The sequence below is a fragment of the Arachis hypogaea genome, chromosome 12 (genome assembly GCF_003086295.3).
Source record: "Arachis hypogaea cultivar Tifrunner chromosome 12, arahy.Tifrunner.gnm2.J5K5, whole genome shotgun sequence".
Taxonomy (NCBI): domain Eukaryota; kingdom Viridiplantae; phylum Streptophyta; class Magnoliopsida; order Fabales; family Fabaceae; genus Arachis; species Arachis hypogaea.
In genome coordinates, this window is record NC_092047.1 from 119,640,212 (window position 1) to 119,661,948 (window position 21,737).

General features: G+C 29.1%; 3 protein-coding genes across 4 annotated transcripts in view; 2 read left to right on the plus strand and 1 right to left on the minus strand.

The window, feature by feature from the left end:
- The first annotated feature begins 5,458 nt into the window (after positions 1 to 5,458).
- Positions 5,459 to 9,557, plus strand: LOC112728911 (carotene epsilon-monooxygenase, chloroplastic-like). 2 transcript variants are annotated; one of them, XM_025779260.3, is made up of 9 exons: positions 5,459 to 6,132; positions 6,852 to 7,148; positions 7,238 to 7,435; positions 7,579 to 7,680; positions 8,102 to 8,242; positions 8,351 to 8,458; positions 8,742 to 8,824; positions 8,945 to 9,107; positions 9,263 to 9,557. In XM_025779260.3, exons 1-9 carry the CDS (start codon positions 5,647 to 5,649, stop codon positions 9,290 to 9,292), a joined length of 1,608 nt encoding a protein of 535 aa, XP_025635045.1. In that variant the 5' UTR covers positions 5,459 to 5,646; the 3' UTR covers positions 9,293 to 9,557. The 2 variants fall into 2 exon arrangements, with proteins under 2 accessions (XP_025635045.1, XP_025635044.1); XM_025779259.3 differs by having other exon boundaries at positions 5,595 to 6,132; positions 8,333 to 8,458.
- LOC112728912 (short-chain dehydrogenase reductase 3b-like) lies at positions 9,515 to 10,606 on the minus strand. The gene has a single exon (XM_025779261.3). The coding sequence runs from the start codon at positions 10,531 to 10,533 to the stop codon at positions 9,718 to 9,720; it is 816 nt and encodes a 271-aa protein (XP_025635046.1). The 5' UTR covers positions 10,534 to 10,606; the 3' UTR covers positions 9,515 to 9,717.
- A 5,554-nt stretch (positions 10,607 to 16,160) lies between these two features.
- Positions 16,161 to 21,737, plus strand: part of LOC112728913 (uncharacterized) — a 6,785-nt gene continuing 1,208 nt past the window's right edge. The window contains exons 1-6 of the mRNA XM_025779262.3: positions 16,161 to 16,564; positions 17,338 to 17,535; positions 17,645 to 17,767; positions 18,121 to 18,158; positions 18,238 to 18,406; positions 18,642 to 21,656. Coding sequence (XP_025635047.1) covers positions 16,475 to 16,564; positions 17,338 to 17,535; positions 17,645 to 17,767; positions 18,121 to 18,158; positions 18,238 to 18,406; positions 18,642 to 21,656 — 3,633 coding nt within the window. The 5' untranslated portion in view covers positions 16,161 to 16,474. The remainder of the gene's footprint in view (positions 16,565 to 17,337; positions 17,536 to 17,644; positions 17,768 to 18,120; positions 18,159 to 18,237; positions 18,407 to 18,641; positions 21,657 to 21,737) is intronic.

Genomic DNA, 21,737 nt, shown 5'->3' on the forward strand with positions numbered 1-21,737 from the left:
CATGGTAGGACCACTTGTCACAGAGACTTTTAGCTTACTTTTTCTGCAATATTTTTATCTTGTTAGAAATATTGTTAGAAATTCAGAAATTTTGTTACAATTTCATTGTGAGGTCGGTCGGATCAGAATTATATATAAAATATATATATAGTTAATTAATTCATGAGTACATTATTATAACTACTTTGCTTAGCTTCTTCAGTAAGTTTTTGTTGTTTGTCAACAATAATTATATGTCTATTAATGTGAGTTATTTTGCTTATATAATGTTTGTAGTTTTGATCTAGAATATGTTTCTTTACCTAATTACAACATCTAAGAATAATCTTTAATTTGAGAAAAATAGTAAGAGAAAAATGTTAATAGCTGATTTATTATGAAAATGTCTACTAATAATGGATAAAATGTAAAATTAAAATTTTTTTTTTGAATTTTATAAACCGTCGCTAAATTAGACGTAAATTGTTTTTTAAATTGGCAATCTAATGATAAAAATATTTAAAAAATTGGTAAAATAATTACTGTTGGATTATTTCTATATTAACTTAAATGTGACGTTTTGATTAATATTTTAAAATCACTGATACTGTAAGAGGATATATGACTGTAGAAAAAAAAACGATGCAAATAATTATATAGACCTATAATACACTTTAATTGTTCTATTGTGTAATGCGTTTTTTATTTTGTACACTCTAATTTGTATTGTTGACATTTTAATTAGTTTATTATTTTAATATAAAATACTATTAAATTTTTTATTTGTCTAATAGTGATTTAAAAATAAATTCTGAACCCAGAATTATGAATATATATATATATATATATATATATATATATATATATTTAAACAGGTATAATTTTTTTAAAATATTTTTTAATTATCGTCTAATTATCCGATGATAATGAGGTAAATTTATTTTCGATAATATAATTTGTCAAAATAAAAACTTTTTGCATCAGAAAAATCCGACATTAATATTGAAATATTTTTCCGTCAAATCCTATAAATTCGACGTTAATAACGATATTTTTCATTGAATTTACATAAAATATCAACGTTAAATCTGACACTAATTTGTGTTTCCCATAGTATAAATTTGTTTGTTTATTGATTGAAATTATCTGATTATAGTTGTTGACTCCCTGACATATTATTTTTTATATTTATCATCATCATTATTATTGAGCCTAATAACTTCGTTCCACATATTATATATCATTGTAAAAAAAAAAAAATCCATACAAATATCAAATTAAATACTGTTTAGGTTGTTGAGTTATATAAATACACATTCATTATATTAAACTCGATTTTATTTATTTATTTTATCATCAGGCTCGTGATGCTTGATGCCTACATGGGAACCCTATATATACAGGCCCTATTTTTTATATATACACTCGTGAAAGAACATTATTGTGATCCAACTAATTAACTAATAACTATATATTAAATGTAAAGCATATAATTCAATACATGCATGGTTTGTACTATTGGAGCCGCAAAATAAATAAATAAAATTAGTAATTAAATATTATATCCTGCAAGTGCAAGATATCCTTCATATTCGCACTGTCAAACCGAATAATATATGGTGGCACCAAAGAAATAATAATTTGTATAGTAATTAATAAATAAAGCATAAAAATAAATATCCATTTGCTACTTTTGATCTTCCTTACAAGTATGTATGTAGTACGTACAAAGAATATACGGTTGAATTGAATAATTAATTTAATTTAAGTTTAATTATTATTCTCTCCGTTCTTATAATTTTATCGAAATTTTAATTAGGTCTTTATACTTTTTTTTTAATTAAGTCCCTATACTATATCAGATTTTGTAAGTAAATTTCTACCATGACCAAAATGTTAAAATTAACGGAATATTATATTAAATTATACTGAATATTTTATAAAGTGTTAGGCATATTCAATTTGTTTAACGGAATATTCTATTAATTCTATCATTTTTGTTACAGTAGGGACTTAATTACAAAATCTGATATGGTATAGGAACTCAATCAAAAAGAAAAAAAAAAGTATAATGACCTAATTAAAAATTCAATAAAACTATAGAAACTGACAAAGTAATTAAATATTTAATTTATTAGTATATTGCTCTGTAAAAATTAAACACATTTATTGTTTTTTGGTTTATCAAGTGATCAAATAAATTAAACAACCCTATATATGCATAGATATGGAAATAATTTTCCATCTTAAAATAATTTAATTACTGTGTCTTTTAGTACACCAATTAAGAATAAGATAATCAATTATTATTTTGAAATTTTCCCGGATTGATGATTTGACCTTCCCCTAGAAAAATGACATTCAAAAAATGTGAACGTAAATTATTAATAAGATATGAACAAACTTATGATCAATTAATTAATATATATTTGTCTTTTCTTTAAGAAAAAAACCCTAAGATAATTCACAATCTTATTCAAGTAATATCTGTCAATTCTTTTTTTATTTTTTGAAATAAAAATGAGACCAAAAGAGGAAAGCGTTAACTATATCTATATGCGTGTAAAATTAAAATACATGCAAACCCTAAATATCATCATTATTTTATATAATTAACAGAATTCGTCATATATATATGTTTAGCTTGTTTGATATCTTATCTTTTGTAAGTTTTTCAAACCTTACGTGTACTGATAAGTAATAAGTGATTTATATAATTTTATATTCTAACTAATAGTTTACAGTCTTTTTCTATTTTTCTTGTCAAAAGTTATGACTTTCTTTTAATTTTCTAATTCCACAAAGTTTGGCATTCTAGATTGTATGCATGGCTTCACAAAGCAGTCAAATAATTCGTCCGATTTTCTTTCTTGATTTTAATGGGGCCATGCATTTTGTTGATTCTTGTGTCGCAAAGTCATTAGATTTCATACAACAATAAAATAAATAAATAAATAAATAAATAAAACCAATGAATAGTAATAATTATGATGATAATGGAAAAAAGCACACAAAAAACTTATATATGAGTAAAAGAATAAGGTAAAAATTCAGGTGCAGTTAACTTCGTCTGAAATTAATAATTGAGAGTCGTTAGATGACAGTTTAGTTAACTTATTAAATTATTTAACAATTATTAACTATTAATTTTATGTAAAATTGATTGTATCTAAATTTTTGTTGAAGAATAATAATGCTAAACTTAAAAGTTGATGTCTATTGATGATTATTGATAAATCAATAAGCTAATGTCAAATTAAGATTTTGATAAACTTATTAATACAACGTGCTTAATTTTTTTTAAACAACTTTACAATAAGTCCAATATTTTAATTAACTTTGCCCTATTCTCAAGTCTTGGTTTACTTGGTAAATCCATATTTAGTAGCCAAAAAAGTGTTGTGTGCGCATACCTTGACTTTTTTTGGATTGACTTTGACTCAAGAAGCCACCCATATTTAGGTCTTTGGTATCACTTGACTAAAAAGTAGTTTCTACGCCAAATATACACAAAACATGCCATGTGTTCATACTTTTTATTTTTGGTCTTTGCCATGTGTTCATATTAAATATAATTGTAAATATGGATTTTATATGTAACAGTCCAATTCATCCACTTAAGAATATTGCCAGCTTTGATATTTCAAGTCTTATAATTTTGTTATTGATGGAGGACAAAAATTATTTCATTCATTAAAAAGATGTTAGAAAACAAGATACTATGCTGAAAAAAGGATTTGTGTATTATTGAGTGTATTCAAGTTATCTGAAATGATACAATATCAAAAGATATTTATAGGTACTAAAAGAATCGTAATAATAAATATGTAATCTCCTATAATAAATATTCAGATATACTAAATAATACTAATTGATCTTAATTATATTCTAACAAAAGATATTTACAAAAGAAAAATATTTATGTCTTTATAAAATATGTTTCGTTTTAATGTTTTAGTTTTTAACCGATGTGATCCTTTAGATTCTAGGTCTAAAATCAATATTATTTATTAGAAGTCACAATTATTTTTTGGTTAGATTGTTTGGTGTATGTATATAACTTTCACTACTTGTAGAAAGGATTATTTTAATTTGCTTTTCTTGATTTATATATTTGGTGTTGCTTTTACTATATTAAAAAACGTATTTTTCGATGCAATAAATCGATAACTATCTCTTTCGTCGATATTTTTCGACGGTTTGTTATCGATATTTTAACAATGTTTCTTATAGTATTTATGTATTTTTTTATTGATTTAAAAAATTATTAATGACATAAAAATAAAATATAAAAATATTTACAACAATAACTTTATTTAATAATAAAATTGTGATCTAAATATTTCATTATAGAATGTGTTTAACAATGTCTTCAGAATAAAATTAAAGAAAAAAAGTTCAATTAATATTATCACATTAAACTTTGCAAAATAACAGATATATTATTTAAAGTGATATTATTTTTTCCTTTCTCAATCATTCTTTTACTATGTTTTAATGCTCAACACCTTTTGCCAATTTTTTTTTTTCGTTTCGGTGGTTGTCAATTTAATTAATCCATAAATAGTTAAGTCCCACCATATGCTTAAAATATAGATCAATGACACATATCCACGTATACTTTTTAGAATTTGATCATCCCTACTCAAAATATATTCATAGTTGGTTGATTAAATAAATCATGAAATACACACAGCAAAAGCAAGTTAAGGTGTTAAGCTCCTATGACTGTTTTAACCTTAAATAACATCCGTATGAAGGATAAAGGTGGAAAATTTATTAAATATAACATTGAAATGTAAGATAACAAACATATTGGTTTGAAAATTTTCTCTAAATTTTTACAAGTTTTTTTTTTTTTGGACTTTAAATTTTCAATTGTAAATCAAAGGTAGTTTTATTTTTGTTTTTGGGTTACTAGATATGGTTTATTTAGAGAAAGGTTTTTCCTTCTGAAGATCTGATTAGTTTTCTGTTAATTGTTTGGGCCTTGATTTCTGAAATTACCAAATCATAGGCCCAATCCCCAAGAAATGATACAAGATCAGCCCAATATTAAGACAAAAACGAGAGGAATTGATAAAAGAAAAATAATGATATGACCAAAAAAAAAAGAAAAAAAAATAATAATAGTTCCAAAATAGATTTTTGTTTTATCATAATTATTAGGAGATATTTTCCAATTTCCATTTCCATTTTCCCTCCCCCTCCTAAAAGTTAATTAGGTTGCATTTAAGAATTTATTGTTAGTTAGACAATAAATTATTCTATATAAAAAATAAAATTTAAATTTTACAAAATTTAATTAAACTATGAATCGATTACTCGATTAGTTATAGTTAATTTTTTTATATTTTTTTGTTAAATATAATGATTAATTTCCCATTTTAATAGGATTAATTAATTTAAAAATGTCAAAATCTTTTCATGTACAAATTTCCAACCATTAAATAAAGAAAAAATAGAAGATAAATGTATTGTCCTTAACCTCATTTTAGTGAATATGTTTCTTCTTTTTTTTTATATTCTTAAAGTAAAATTTATTTAACATTTTTTATAGAGAGTAAAAAAAATGGATAAAAATGCTTATTATAATATTATATAATAATTTCTATTCAATGGAAACATGAAAATCCAACAAAGATTTTCATCATCTTAACACAAACAATGCCTTGTTCTTCTTCTTCCTTACTTTCTCTCTCATCTTTCTCTCTCTTCCCTCCTCACACAAAACTCAACCCACCAAAACCATCACTCCCTCAGCGCTTCTCAGTCAAATCCTCCATTGACAAGAACACCACCAACACCAAAACAAGTTCATGGGTGAGTCCAGATTGGCTCACATCACTCTCAAGGTCCCTCACGAATGGAAAAGATGATGATTCTGGAATCCCCATAGCAAGTGCAAAGCTTGATGATGTTTCTGACCTTCTTGGTGGTGCATTATTCTTGCCTCTCTTCAAGTGGATGAAAGAGAATGGACCCATTTACCGTTTGGCTGCTGGGCCTAGGAACTTTGTTGTTGTTAGTGACCCTGCCATTGCCAAGCATGTGCTCAAGAACTATGGCAAATATGCTAAGGGTCTTGTTGCTGAGGTTTCTGAGTTTCTCTTTGGTTCTGGTTTTGCCATAGCTGAAGGCCCTCTCTGGACAGTAATGTTTCCTTCTTCACTGAATTTCTTATGAGCATGTTTTCAATTTTCAATTTTGAAGGTGTTTATGTGTTTATAAGGTTGATTTGGATTTTTGAGAATAGGAATCTTTTGTGGGGTTATACCAATTTGTGTGCTTTGTTTGTGCTTTCAAGTTTAGAAACTTGTTAATTTGAAGTAATGAGATGCAATGCCTTTGTTGGCAATGGATTATGGTGAAATAGGCTTAAGTAATGCTAGTTCATAAGTTAGAATAGAAGTGCTTGATTATGTGGTCCTACGAATTCCAGTTCTTTATCACTAGTTAGATTTAAATTGGAGTTAAGCCATTAACCTGGTTAATCTAATTAGGAGAGTCATTGCACTTGAACCATCAACTTGTGTCTGAGTGAAGGTCGTTGCTTTAATTCCTTGGTAGGCACAAAATGTTGGGTACAAGTGCCGGTGGAGGCCGGAAAGTAAAGGGGGAGGGAGAGTGTCGATTGAACTTTGAAGGCTAACATTCATCTTTGGAAGGGTGTTTTCATGTAAAATGTATTGTGCTTACTTTATTGCCGGTTCACTTAAATTTTTGCTACGAGCCCAACCCGAAAACAACCACTTAGTTGTGTAAACCATGTATTCTTTTGGTTAGATTGGTACTGGTTGTGCTTGTGATGATTTTGTATACTTTCTTAGGCAACTAGCTCTTTATTACAGCTGTTTTCTGAAATGTATTAGGCCAGGCGCAGGGCTGTGGTTCCTTCTCTTCACAAGCGATACTTGTCGATTATAGTCGATAGGGTATTTTGTAGATGTGCTGAGAGATTAGTGGAGAAGCTACAACCTGATGCACTCAATGGAACTGCAGTTAACATGGAGGACAAGTTTTCGCAGTTGACTCTTGATGTTATCGGTTTATCTGTATTCAACTACAATTTCGATTCGCTGAATTCCGATAGTCCTGTTATCGAAGCTGTTTACACTGCATTGAAAGAGGCAGAGGCTCGGTCCACTGATCTTTTGCCATATTGGAAGGCAAGTTCTTTCTCATTTCGCCAATCCATGATGAGAGTTTTCTTTCTGTATTGGTTATGCCACTTTTCATTCTTCTTATTTTGTTGCAGATTAACTTTCTTTGCAAGATTATCCCCAGACAAATAAAGGCTGAAAAGGCCGTTAGTATTATCAGGACGACAGTCGAAGATCTTATTAAAAAGTGTAAAGAAATCGTAGAAGCTGAGGGAGAAAGAATTGATGATGAAGAATATGTGAATGACACCGATCCTAGTATTCTCCGGTTCTTGCTTGCCAGCAGAGAAGAGGTTCATTTACTTAATGCTAAATTACATAAACTGAGATATTGATTGATCATAGCTTAGCTAAGTAAATTGTATCTTAAAATTGTTTTCTGGTATGAAGAGCTTTTCTATGTTGATTATTTTTCTTGATGGTTCTTATGTTGCAGGTTTCGAGTGTGCAATTACGGGATGATCTTTTGTCACTATTAGTTGCTGGCCATGAGACCACTGGTTCAGTGTTAACCTGGACCCTTTATCTTCTAAGTAAGGTACAAATTTGCTTTTCTTTGCTCCTTTTCTTCTTTCTTGAAGATAAGATTTCCGTTTTTTCGCAATCGACTTTATGAATTGATTAGTAAGCCTCCCTCCAATTTCACCTCAGCATCAATGAGTTGCTCGCTGCATATATTTTGTGTCTCTATTTATGTATTTTGACATATCATTATGGATCAACCTCCTCTAAAGCGAGGAAGTTGCTAAAGTGAGAAAGTGAAAGTCTAATCACCCTTGAATTAAGATGGTAGGACTCTCACATGATAGAAGTTACAAATTCAATAGTGATTAACCTTACTTTATTACTTTACAATTCTCCTCACTTTAGAGAATCTTTTTCCATATGATTACTAGCATTGAGTGAAAAAATAAGAGTTTCACCATGGTTTTTCGTCCCCCGACCTCCATTTTGCGCAGGATTCTTCTGCATTGGCAAAAGCACAAGAAGAGGTAGACAGAGTTTTACAGGGAAGACGTCCCGCCTATGAAGATATTAAAGATCTTAAGTTCTTGACACGCTGCATCATCGAGTCACTCCGTCTCTATCCACATCCTCCAGTAGGTTCCTATGCTTCTCAGAATGATTTTGTAATAACTTGGGTTGATAACATTGAAAATTGATGGCTAAAATTGTGAATAAATATATAGCTAATTTTCATCCTGAAGGTGTTGATAAGAAGAGCTCAAGTTCCTGATGAACTTCCTGGTTCTTACAAAGTCAATGCTGGTCAAGATATTATGATTTCTGTATACAATATACATCATTCTTCTGAGGTATATTCTTTTTCTTCTTTCATTTTCACTTTGCTACATGTTAATCTTAAAGGTGAAAACTCACATGTAGTTGTCTTTATGTGAAGTTGATAGTTGAGAGCTGTTAGATGATTTGACAAGTTTGACTAAATTGTCATCTAACGGTTTTCAACTGTCAACTTCACATGAAAATAGTCACATGTGAGTTTTTACCTAAATCTTAATGCACTGTGTTGCATAATCAAGTGCTTTTGCCTACTTTCAAATTCACCATTTTGATCTATTCCACAAATGATTTTGCAAGGTTTGGGACAGGGCTGAAGAGTTTTTGCCAGAACGATTCGACATGGATGGGCCGGTGCCGAATGAGACGAACACGGATTTCAGGTTTGCATCATATCATTGCAACAACAATAGTAATTCTTTTTATCAGTCACTGTCACTTTTTGCTACATCTGTTACTTGTTGTGCACGCTAGCTTAGACTTTGACTCGAAACATATGACAGATTCATTCCATTCAGCGGAGGCCCTCGCAAATGCGTCGGCGACCAGTTCGCATTATTGGAAGCCATAGTTGCCCTTACAATCTTTCTACAGAACATGAACTTTGAGCTGGTTCCTGATCAGAATATCAGTATGACCACAGGAGCAACAATACATACAACAAATGTAAGGTTTTAATTACAATCTCGCTATGCATACATTCTTTAAAATAAGGTAAAGAATCATATGTAGTTGTCTTCATATAAAGTTAATAGCTGAAAACCGTTTTTGATACCAGTATTTTCTTAACAACCAAACACATATTCTTTTTGTTTCTGCAGGGTTTGTACATGAAACTGAGCAAACGGTAGACAAGGTTAACATTAACTATTTCTTAATTAACGAAATTGTTTAATAATAATAATAATCATCATATTATACTCCTATGATGTTTCTTTTTCCCCCTCATTTTCCCCCCTAGATGATTAGCACAAAGGCACATGCTAAATATCTAGCAAATATGTATTCAATAGAAATTCTTTTCAACAATTCAATCATTCATTATAATTTCTAAATGCTGTAAAGAAACTGAATTGAAAAGTGAAAAAAGTACTCTTTTTATTTGCTTCATTTTAATTAATTTCTTAGTTATTGAAAAGAGAACCTTTTTTACATTTTCAAACGCACTAAATACATCGAAAACTTAAAAAAAGTTTATTATTATACTTTTAAAATGTGCTCTTAAGACACAGGATAGTTAAACCCTTTATTTTTTGAGAGTGGCGCTCGCGCCAGATTACCGGCGGGCTAAGAAACCGCCATCAACAACTAAGTTATGGCCACTAATATAAGCAGATTGATGAGAAGCAAGAAACAAAGCTGTTTGAGCAACATGAATTGGCTTCAACACAATCCCCTTCAAATTGGCACCAACAGCACCAGCACTTTCAAGTTCACTTGCCTCCATACCAAGCTCTCTACACGCCAAAGGCGTGGCCACAACATAAGGCGAAATCGAATTAACCCTAATTCCATGAGCTCCAAGCTCACCACATGCCGAACGCACAAGACCCACAAGACCATGTTTGGCTGTGGTATATCCATGACTAGCCGCATTGCTACTAACCATAGCAGCCACGCTAGCCGTGCAAATTATGGAGCCACGTGTCTTTGTTTCGACCATGACACGTGCCGCGTGTTTAATGCATGCGGCCGCTCCATGAAGATGCACGGCTAGTGTGTTGTCAAAGTCCTTCAAATCCAAATCAAGAATGCTGGAAAGAGCGCCAGCAACTCCAGCGTTGCTAAACATGATGTCCAAGCTTCCGTATTTGTTAACGGCAAAAGTAACGGTTTTTTCAACTTGTTTCTCGTCTCTAACGTCGCAGTGACGGTAACTAACCTTGTCTACGCCAATGAAACTTGCTACTTGATGTCCCAGTTCATCGTTAACATCTGCTATAACTACAAATGCACCGTTTTCCACAAATACCCTCGCTGTTTCTGCTCCTATTCCACTTGCTCCTCCGGTCACAATTGCAACCTTGCCGTCCAACCTGAAATTCATACCAGACTCTATATATTTTATGGGAAATATAACAACAAAACTCATTACATACCAACCCTTTATATGGCAACCCTCTATATAGCCATGAATTGCTAACTTTTTACTATTTTCTTAATCACTAAGGTTATTAATTGAAATTAATGCTCTTGACCACCATTAAATATTAATGCTCTTGATAAGCTTTTACTTCCCGAAAATACTTTATCAAAGATGGTTTTGAAATATAACTTAAAAAAATTATAGCATCTATATTTAATAAATTATTATTATATTATTTTATAACGGGTTGTATTCTGACATTAAGTATACTAACATATTGTTCTGATAACTGTTTGTATACGTTTTTCTTTTCAACTATTTTTTAAGAAAGTATTATGTAATGAATCATACATAAATTAATATTTAATAATTATTTATATTAAAATTTTATCAATAATTCTAAAATTCTAATTCATATATTTTTAGTAATTATTATTATTATGATTCTTTTTTATATTTCAGTGAGTCAATTATCAATAATCAATAATTCTAATTCTACAACAAATTATATTCTGACGCTAAGCATACTAACACTAGTTAAACTAAAAATGACTTTCAATAAATATAAACAGCAACAATTGTATTTGATAAAATATTTTTTAAAATTCAAATAGACCATAAATAAATACAAATATAAAAATAAAATTAGATATTTATTAATATATAAAATTATATTATATATTTTTAATTTTAATAAATACAAACTAATTTTAATTTTTTTTACTTTATGTGCTTCAAAAGCATTCTTAATTTTAAACAAGTATAAACACATTTTTTTATTTATCAAACACCAAAAGTAGAAGTACTTTTTTTTAAAAGTTTTATCAAATCAAACTTAAATGATACTTCCTATGTCTCTATTTTAAAATATACACTTTCTTCCTCTATAAGAGTTAAATATATAAACTTTACCCTATTTGATTAAAATACTCTTCAATAATTATATATATATATATATATATATATATATATATATATATATATATATATATATATATATACTATTGTAATAAATGATATTTTTTAATATTTTGCCTTGTTACCAAAATATTAAATTTACTTTTTTTTATATATTTTATGATTATAATAAAAAATTATAAATAAATAAAACTCTTAAACATTAATAATAAATACATATTTCATCTTATCATTAATATTATTGTAATAGTATTAATAGTATATAAATATATTTTTTAGTTATTTTTAATATTTTATCATTAATCATGAAATATATAAAAAAAACAAATTAAGTATTTTTAGAACAAGTTAGAATATTTTATATTATATAATAATAGTAATTAATAATAACATGAAATATATATTTATTCTTAAAGTAACAAATTTTATTTATTTTTAATGTTTTTTCATTAATCATACATACAAAAATTTAAATTGAATATCGTTTGTAACAAGTTAATTAAAATATTTTGTTTTATGTTATAACATATTAAAAAATAAAATTTCTTACGATAATAAGAATACATATTTATTATTATTATTTGAAAACTAAATAATTATTACTAATTAGTCATTATGGAAGATTATTTTTGTCAAATGAAATAAAATGTATTTTATTTAATTCTTGTAAAAGAGGGATAAAAAAAATATTATTTAGAATCCAATATATTGAGTGCCATTTTCGCAAAATTTAAATTTCTAATATAGTTATGTATTTATTAAAATAAAATATTTAAAATTTTCTATTAATAATAATCCATTATTAAAACACATGTTAATTAAATTTGTTTATTATACTAAGAGAATCTCCAATATTAAATTTCATTTTAATTTTAGTTTGTTTTATATTCTACAAAATATCACATTAATATTTGTACAATTGTATATATATTATAAATAATAATTTGAGATTAAATATAAAATTTGTCATTTTAATATTTAATTTCAATTCAATTTAAAGTTTATATAAAGTGATAAAATTTAATTTATTTTTTATTATAAAAAAACCGTCACTTTATGTCATGACCGGTCATAATTTTTTATAATGTCAGATTTAAAACTTGCAAAAACACTTTATTGGATTTGCTGTGTAAATTATGACTCAAATTGATCTGTGAATTTTATGCATGTGTGTGGTGGTGGACTTCATTGGATGTTCAAGTCCATGTTTTATTTTTCATCAAGGGAAAATGATGGTGAACTAGAGTAGCTGGAATTACATAAAACATTTTCAATTAATAAAGTTGGGAAGTCTAAATCATAGGTAATACATGTAATGATTAAAGAAGGGGAAAAAAAAATTCATATTTCTATTTCTATTTTTTTTCTTAATCTTTCATAAACAAAAAAATTAGTTAAAAGTTGTAGTTCTATGAATGGCCTAGCTAGTTATCATTCGTTAAAGAAAAAATTGAAAATTAATATTTTTCAGTTAATAATCATTTATTATTTTTTCTTAACTTTTCTATCTATTATTTTATTGGTTAATTATTATTAATTAAAATAAAGTTGGTTTTTAAGCAAGACCCTTCATTAAAATAATAATTTGAAAGCTAACAAAATTTCTACAACTTAAATCATTATATAATCATAAAACACTTTCTTCAATTGAAGGAAGTCATTATTAACTTATTATTAAAATATTCAATAAAATTACTACGTGTTAGATCCGAATTATAGTTTTCTTTAGGTGGAAGCATATCAACTTGTTTTGTTTTCTTTTTACTCATCATCCTTTATTTGCAAGTTGTGATGGTTTAGTCTTAATCCCTTGCCTTTGGTTTAACGTTATTTTGTGCATGTATCTCTTGTTTATTAGGAAATATTTTAATACTCATCGATAGAATTAACATTTTTTTTATTCCTCCTCAAAAAAATTATTATTAAAACACTTCTAAATATATTTATGAGTATTTGATGATGAGTTTTCAAAAGAATCATGAATTGTACTATAGTTTAATTTAAAGAGTTAGGAGAATCCATTTTCTCTATGGTTGACATTTGGGGAGAGTTGTTGACTGGTGGCTAGTAAACTAGTAAGTACCACGACCAAACTTTTGGACCCCAATAATGTAAATTCCATAAAATATTTGAAGCTATTTAGATAAAAACGCTGAAAACGTTTTTTTATAAAGATATTTTTTAATTATTAAAATTTAATACATATAATTATTTAAATTGTGTTATTTTTATCAAAATTAGGTTAGACATTGATTTGAACGAAAAAAGTGAATCAAATATTAAATTGGTCTAAATTAATATTATTTTTTATAAAAAATAACTAAAAACTTCTATTATATATATTAATTTTGAGAATTCTAAATTTTAATCCTTTATTTTTCTATCGTAGGATTAGAATTTAGAACTTTTAATATATATATATATATATTAATCATTCTCTATAATAAGGGTATTGTAGTCATTTTTTATAAAAAAAAATAATATTAATTTAGACCAGTTCAAGATTTAATTCACCATTTTTTCGGTTAAATCAATTTGTCTAGCTTAATTTTGACAAAAATAATATGATTTAATCAATTATATATATTAAATTTTAATTACTGAAAAACGTCTTTAAAAAAAGACGTTTTAGGCGTCTTTATCTGAGTGGCCAGTTAAAATACTACATAAATGAAGATTTTAAGAATATATATAACAACCTTAAATAATCAATTTTTTTTTCAGAAGTGAAACTCGAACCCATGAATTTGAGGTGAGTATAACAAGACTATATCATTTGAATTATAGCTCGTTAGCAAAACATTTTCATTTGTTACTTTTTGTATTTAATTTCTTATTATTGTAAAATCATAGCCAGAAAAACGTCGTCAATGTTAAGCAATGTAATGGCAAGAAGACAAAAATTGAGTACATATATATACAATGTCCAAAAATTTGAACATTCATATCCGTTCTTAGGATTCAGCAGTAGAATAGTTAGTTGTTTCTGAAGAATGTTTATGTATCAAATTATTCCCAGTTTCCATAGATTTCACAATGGAAATTGCGATGAGTTCAAGGCTAGGTGTCTTTCTTCATTTAATTATACCATTTTTGTTTTATACTTTGGGCACAGGCTGTTTCATATTTGTATGTTTTCAACATCTTAGGTTAATAATTTATTTTACTAATAATATATATCTTTTCTGATTTATTACTATATGGAGGATAAAGTTTAAAAAGTTAATAATTAATGTTTTTCCTTATCAATTTCTTTGATATATACTACATGTAAAATAAGATATATATATTTTAATTTATACATATGAAATGTATAAAATAAGTAATAACTAAGTTTTGTGATTTTGACATATTTACATACCCTAAGAGTCACATTGCTTAGTGCATCAACCAATATTCTTGTATTGATAAAGTCGCTTAATTTGAATGATAATGTTGTTTTTTACTTTGTTGGTTGCTGTGAGTTGCAACCTCCTGCACATGGAAAATCTTTTTCTTAATATATTGTAACCTTTTAGGTTCTAGGCCAACTACTTCATGACATGTCAGCATAACAAATCCCGTAAGTCTTTTTTTTTTTTAATTACAAATATTTTTTATTAAAGATATTTTTGTTTAAATTTATTTAATATATATATATATATATATATATATATATATATATATATATATATATTAAGTCTCTCCTAGTTCATTTACTTATGTTTTAGTCTATGATTGTGGCATTTACAATAATATATTTTTTATAAAAAGTTTTATGTACACAAAAAATTGATTATTAAATCAATATATATATATATATATATATATATATTGTTTAATTTATTTTTAATATATATTTTATATTTTAAAATATCTTTTATAAGAGAGAATGATTTTTTGTATATATGTAGTATGTTTATTCTTTTTTAGTTTGTAAATATATTGATGAGTAGAATAAATAATATAAGAGTTTAAATTTTTTTATTTTCAAAATAAAGATTAAATTTTCAATATTTGATTAAAAAATAAGAGAATAATTTTGTCATTTTTTAATTGATAATACCATTTTTTATTGTATGTCATTTAAAAAATAACAAAAATAATTGATAATTTAAAAAACTACATAAAAAATGACAGTATCAATGTTCAAAATAACAAAATCATTCCTGAAAAATGACCTCTACTCAATTTTTAGTTACACATTTTTTACTAAAAAAAAAGGCAAGAAAAAAGAGGGAAAAGAAAGAAGGAGGAGGAGTTTGTGCTGTGATGAAAGCTGTTTCTTTTAATTTATAACATATGTAACAACATAATGATAATAATGAAGCATGCATATATACAGTTATAGTAATACACACATAAATACAGAGCAAGAGAAATCAAAATTACAAAGACAAATATATGACTCATTATTCTTAAGAAAATATAGAATACTAATATATTATCTATCAATTTATTATTAATAATAATTAAATTATATATTTTGAACACATATATAAAGAGATATATTTAAAAAATATATTTATAAAAATATATTTATTAAATATAGTTATAAAAAAGATATTTTATTAAACACCTCTATAAAAACATTCATTAAATACAATTATAAATAAGAGTTGACAAAAATTATAACAAAATTATATTCTTAATCTTAAGATAATTTGACATATTTAATTAAATTATATCTTTTAATTATTAATTTTACATAAAGACTAGTGTACGAGAGTATTGACCTCTTTCTTCGTCTTCTCTCTTTTCTTTCTCTAACGCAAATAACAAAGCGCATAGCATAGCATTTAACAATAACAATGCAATGCGTTTGAAAGTAACAATAAAATAACAACCTTGGCTACAATGACAATTCAGCTAACTAACACCAACATTCTCTCTCTCTTCAGTTGGTGGTGACTCTGGTGGTTGCAGATGCACAGAGCAATCGTAATCATCATCCATCATTACGATTAATCACATGAAACCTTACCAGTTACCAATTATGAACGTCTATGTGAGTCAGTGACTGAGTGTGATTCAGAAGAGAGACGAGAGAATGTTTCGCTTGAGTAAGAACAAGGCTTCTTCGAAATCTGCAGCTGATACAAGATTCGAGTTCAGATTCTCTCATTTTAAGGCTCTTCAGGTAATTTAATTTAGTTTAATTTAATTTTTATTTTTCCCTTGTTCTTCCATTTACGTTGATAAATGCTAATGCAATAGTGTGTGAAGTAGAGTTCTGTTTTTTTTTTTTTTTAATTTTTTTTTCACGTTAGCTTAATACGCTTCGTATGTTCGCAATTGTTGATCCGCGGTGATGAACTGATTATGCATTTGGTGCGGAATTTGCAATGCAAGCCTCGGAATCGTAGATCCTACTGTTGTAATTTAGAAACAGCGAAAACTAGTGTTTTATTTGTTGAATTTTGTCAAAGAAGATGAAATTTATTATGTGAAGAAGTTTAGTATTTTGGAAATGGATGATAATTAATTAAGGTGAACTAAAGTGGAGTTGTTCTGTTGAGCTATAATATAGAATCCTCGAGACTTGAATGTTTTATCAAATGCAAGTAGCGGATCGTGTTGTTGGTTTGATATGAATAACAAGTGTTCATACATATTTTTGTTCACATTATTAATAATTTAATACTAAGTAGTGGGACAAATCATAATATTGAGTGACTACAGTGACGTGTTAAAAGTAAGCAAAGATGACTTATCTTTAAGTTCTAAAGTAGCTGTAATCATGGGGGAAAATGATTAAATCACCAAAATTATACCCTTTTTATCCAAATTTTGCTGCTAAAAAAGTTGTATGTTGATTTCGGAATTGTTTTCCGTAATAATTCAGTGTGCGGGGAAATAAAGGAAATAGATGGTTCTGTTAATAATAACAAATGTTGATTCTCTTGTTTGTAGGTACCCAAGGGATGGGAGAAGCTCTTTGTTTCTGTTGTTTCGGTAGAAAGTGGTAAAGCTATTGCAAAGTCAAGCAAAGTGCTGGTGCGAAATGGGAGTTGTCAGTGGTCAGATTCTTTTTCAGAATTTGTATTGTTTCCGGGAGATAATTCTTCCAAGGAGATTGATGAATGTCTCCTCAAGCTTATTGTTGCCATGGTGCTGATACTATTTCTGTTTGCTTTTCCTATTGTGTATATTCTACTTTGTAGTTAAGATGTTTCTTTATCAGTTAGAAGTTTGTTTGAATTATGATATGGCTTAACAGGGATCATCAAGGTCTAGTATCCTTGGAGAGGCCACTGTTAATCTGGCAAGTTATGTGAGTTCAAATGCTGAATCTCCACTTTCACTCAAGCTGAGTAAGTGCAACCATGGGACAGTTTTACATGTGAGTTATACAAATAAACTTGTCTTACTTTTATTGAGTGCAGATACCTGGATGGTTATGTGTTACTGTGGTTGGTTACGTTGGGATTTATTTGTAGCCAAATTTGGGGGAAAAGTAACATTGTAAATCTGGAATATATTGCTGAGTATTGAATGTATCTTATTAATTCCAATTACTCTTGTTAATCGACAACTTGTTTTCTTTGGGTAATGTTCATTCAAGCGGTATTCACTGTGATTTTACTCTCTGATATAGAGGCAACCTATGGTCTCTTATAAACAAAATTGCAACAATTACAATATGTTATTCATGTTTGAACGGAGTTGGGAATTCAGTGATTATGTATTTTGCAGGTAACTGTGCAGTGCCTTACACCAAGAACAAAAACCAGGTTTGTACTGGAGAGGGGTGGTCTTTTCTTTCATTTCATCTATTGTTCTAGTAATCGTCTAGTTCCTACACCTTTTCAGGGATAGAGAGTCTAGTGAGACAGATTCCCATTCGAAGGCCATGAATGAAAATAAGCATGATGTGGCTATTAAGTCAAATGGCTCTGATTGTTCATATGTACATAGTGTTGGATCTTCCTCTCTTGAAGATTTGGAATCTACCTTATCCCCAGGAGAAGTTGAGACTAGGGTAAATTACAATCTCTTTTCCAATTTACCAGATCTATTCTACTGTGCAAATGATAATGGATTTCTGCCTATGCTTACATACTCATAAATAATCACTCTATTCATATGCCTATTCAAATCTGCAATCAATTATTCAAATTAGCTTTCGACTAGATAGCTCTGTCGTTTAGCATTTTACTGTTGATATGTATTTCTTTATTATCATGATACTATTAACATGTTGCCTTTGATTGCAGGCAACAAGTTTCTCTGAATCTGTATCAAATTGCAGCTATACCTCAGCTGAGGGATCCACAGGAAGGGGGAACATATCCCCAAAAAGCAATGATGGACAGATCCAGGCTGGGAGACATGACTCAAACAGTTCCCGGAAAAGTGCCTCTAATAATGATTATCATGCTAATAACTCATCTCCATCAAATCATTCAGCATTTAGTTCCCTAAGTGTGCAAGAGTGCAGCACACCATCTTCTAAGATGACTAATTTGTCTAATAATCGTCCAGAAGGTGCAGAAGACACAAGTGAAGAGCTACGAGCTCAAGCAAAGATGTGGGAGATGAATGCCAGGAAGCTAATGGGTGATTTGGATATGTTGAGGAGAGAATTCTCAGATCAGTCCAAAAAACTGGCAGGTCTGGAAATGGACCTTTCGACAGCAAATGTAGATCGTGACAGTTTGAAAAAAGAAGTTGAAGATTTGAAATTGTTGTTGGAGGATCCAATACTGAGACACACAGCATTGGAAGGTTCAATATCTCAAGGTGACATTCCAGACATTGAAAAGGCACTAAAAGATGAATTGAAGTTTCAGAGAGAATCCAATGCCGATTTGTCTTTGCAACTTAAGAGGAGTCAAGAAGCAAATGCTGAGCTTGTTTCTCTTCTCCAGGAGCTGGAAGAGACCCTACAACAGCGGAAAGTTGAGACTGACAACCTTTTATCATTGCCCTCAAGATTCAGTGAAATGGAGAGATCTTTCCAATTAAATATAGAAGAAAATAAGAGCTTAACAAACCAGCTAGAACAGTTGGAGAAATCAAAGAAAAATCTGCTGATTAAAGTGCAAGAGCTGGAACAGTCATTGGAGGACAAAATGCATGACACTGCGCATCAGAAGAGTCCAAATGACAAAACCCTTTCAGATGTTGAAATGGAATATGAAAGCAAATTATCTGCTAAAGAGGAAGAAATTCTATGTTTGAAAGCAAAGCTGTCTGAATCTCTTCCAGAAAGCAATTATTCAGAGACTGTGTCCAGACATATCGAGGAAGCAGATCTTATGCGAGAAATCGAATTACTGAAAGAGAAAGTTCAAGAACTTGAGATGGACTGCAATGAACTGACAGAAGAGAATCTGGAGCTTTTATTCAAGCTTAAAGAAGCAAAGAAAAATCCTAAAGACGGAGGTCTCAAAGATCGATCTTTTGCTAGCTTTGAGTCTGAAAACAACTTATTTCGAATCTTCCCTTCAGAAAACATGCTCCAGGGGAAACACACCAAGAATATTAGTGTTGATGATAATGTTCCGACTAAAGAGGTTGAGGCTTTGAAACTTGATCCAGAAGTCAGAATATCGGATCTGAATATGGAAGTGATCAATAAAACATCCGAAATAGCAAATCTTGAGGCTACCTTATCTTCTAAAGAAAAAGAAATTGGGGTTCTGCAGAAGCACCTGACTGAGTTAGAAGGCAAGATCAATGATCTTGAGCGAGAAAATTTTCAACTTCAGGAACAAATGGAGATCTTTACAAAAGAAAGTGATACGGACTCTAAATTCTTATATCATTTACAAAATGATTCTGCAACTCTCAACAAGAATATAGAGTCCCATGTTTCTGCCAGTGAAACACTTACAAGAAAGTCGTTGGAGTTGGAAGAAGGAAAACATAAACTGGAGCTCCACATATCAGAGATAGAACAAGAAAATGAACAGTTGTTAAGGCAAATATCTGTATTGGAAGCTCATCTTGGAGATTTGACTAATGAAAAGGAGTCTTACTTATCAGAACTAGAGAGCTCTAAGTCTCAAGCTGCGAGGCTTCGGGAGGAGATGTTAAAGATGAAGTCTGAGATGGATTATTCAAAGGAAGATTCTAAACAAAGGGAACAGTATTGTTCCCTCTTGGGAGTAAGGTTGCAGGAATCAGAACGAAGATTTGCTGATATCTGTGGAAAAGTGGTAATCTTAGAAAAGAAATTTTCTTCAATCCAGGAAGATATTGCATCAAAAGAGAAGCATCTTGCGTTGGAGTTAGATGGCTTTATTGATGAAAATAGAAAACATATGGAGCAGGGTCAAAGCTTGTTGAATCAGATGCAAACGGAGAAGATGGTAAAAATCCAGAGCCTTGAAAAGGAAATTGAGAACCTCAGCATGAAACTTGCAGCAACCTATGATGAAAAAGAATTGATAGCTTCCAAAGCTTTGCTTGAAGTATCCACTTTACGTACTGATAAAGCTAAACTGGAATCTGCTTTTGAAGAAGTTCAATCTAAACTGAGTTTGTCCAAGACCGAAGTTAATGGGATGCATACTGAATATGAACAAAAGCTGAAAGACCTAACAACTGAACTTGTTGATCTGAAAATGGAAAAGCAAATGCTGATGAATGAACATGAAAAACTGTTGAAGGTGGTGGAGGATTCCAAATCAAGAGAGCTAAAACTCAAAAGCACTATAAATGCCCTTGAGTTAAAACTTACAGTCACTCAATATGAAAGGCAAAAATTCATGGATGAGTCTGGAAATCTAAAGTTACAGTTGCAGCAGACAAGTCAATTTGAGAATGAAATTGTGGCTCTCAGGAATGAGCTCAACTCTGCCAATTCTGAGAAAAAGAGATTGGAAACCTCACTGAGCCTAGCTTCTGAAGTATGCAAAGATTTGGAGGCAGAAAAGGCGTCATTTGAAATAAAGATCTCTACCTTGGAGAAGGTTGTCTCTGAATTGGAGGACTGCAAGAGAACTAGATCATCACTTGAAGAAAGGCTTATGCAGTTGGAGAGTGACTTGAAGGTTAGAGAAGAAATGAGATGTGTTCAGGAATCTGAGCTCAGCCAAGTCAAAAGAATAAACAGGCAGCATCAACAAACCTTACAGTTGCTAGAGCAGGAAAAAGTTGAGCTCCAGAAAAAAGTCCAAGCTATTGAAGAAGAATTGAAACTGCTTAAGGAACAAAAGAGAAACCAAGCTTCTAAGTTAAACAGGAAAGTTTTGCCTGTTCATGAAGACATGAAGACCTCAAAAGTTAGTACTTTTTTATTTATTTATTCATTCATGGCATTGTTGCATTGTGATGAGATGACTATTAATTTGTTTTCATTTTTA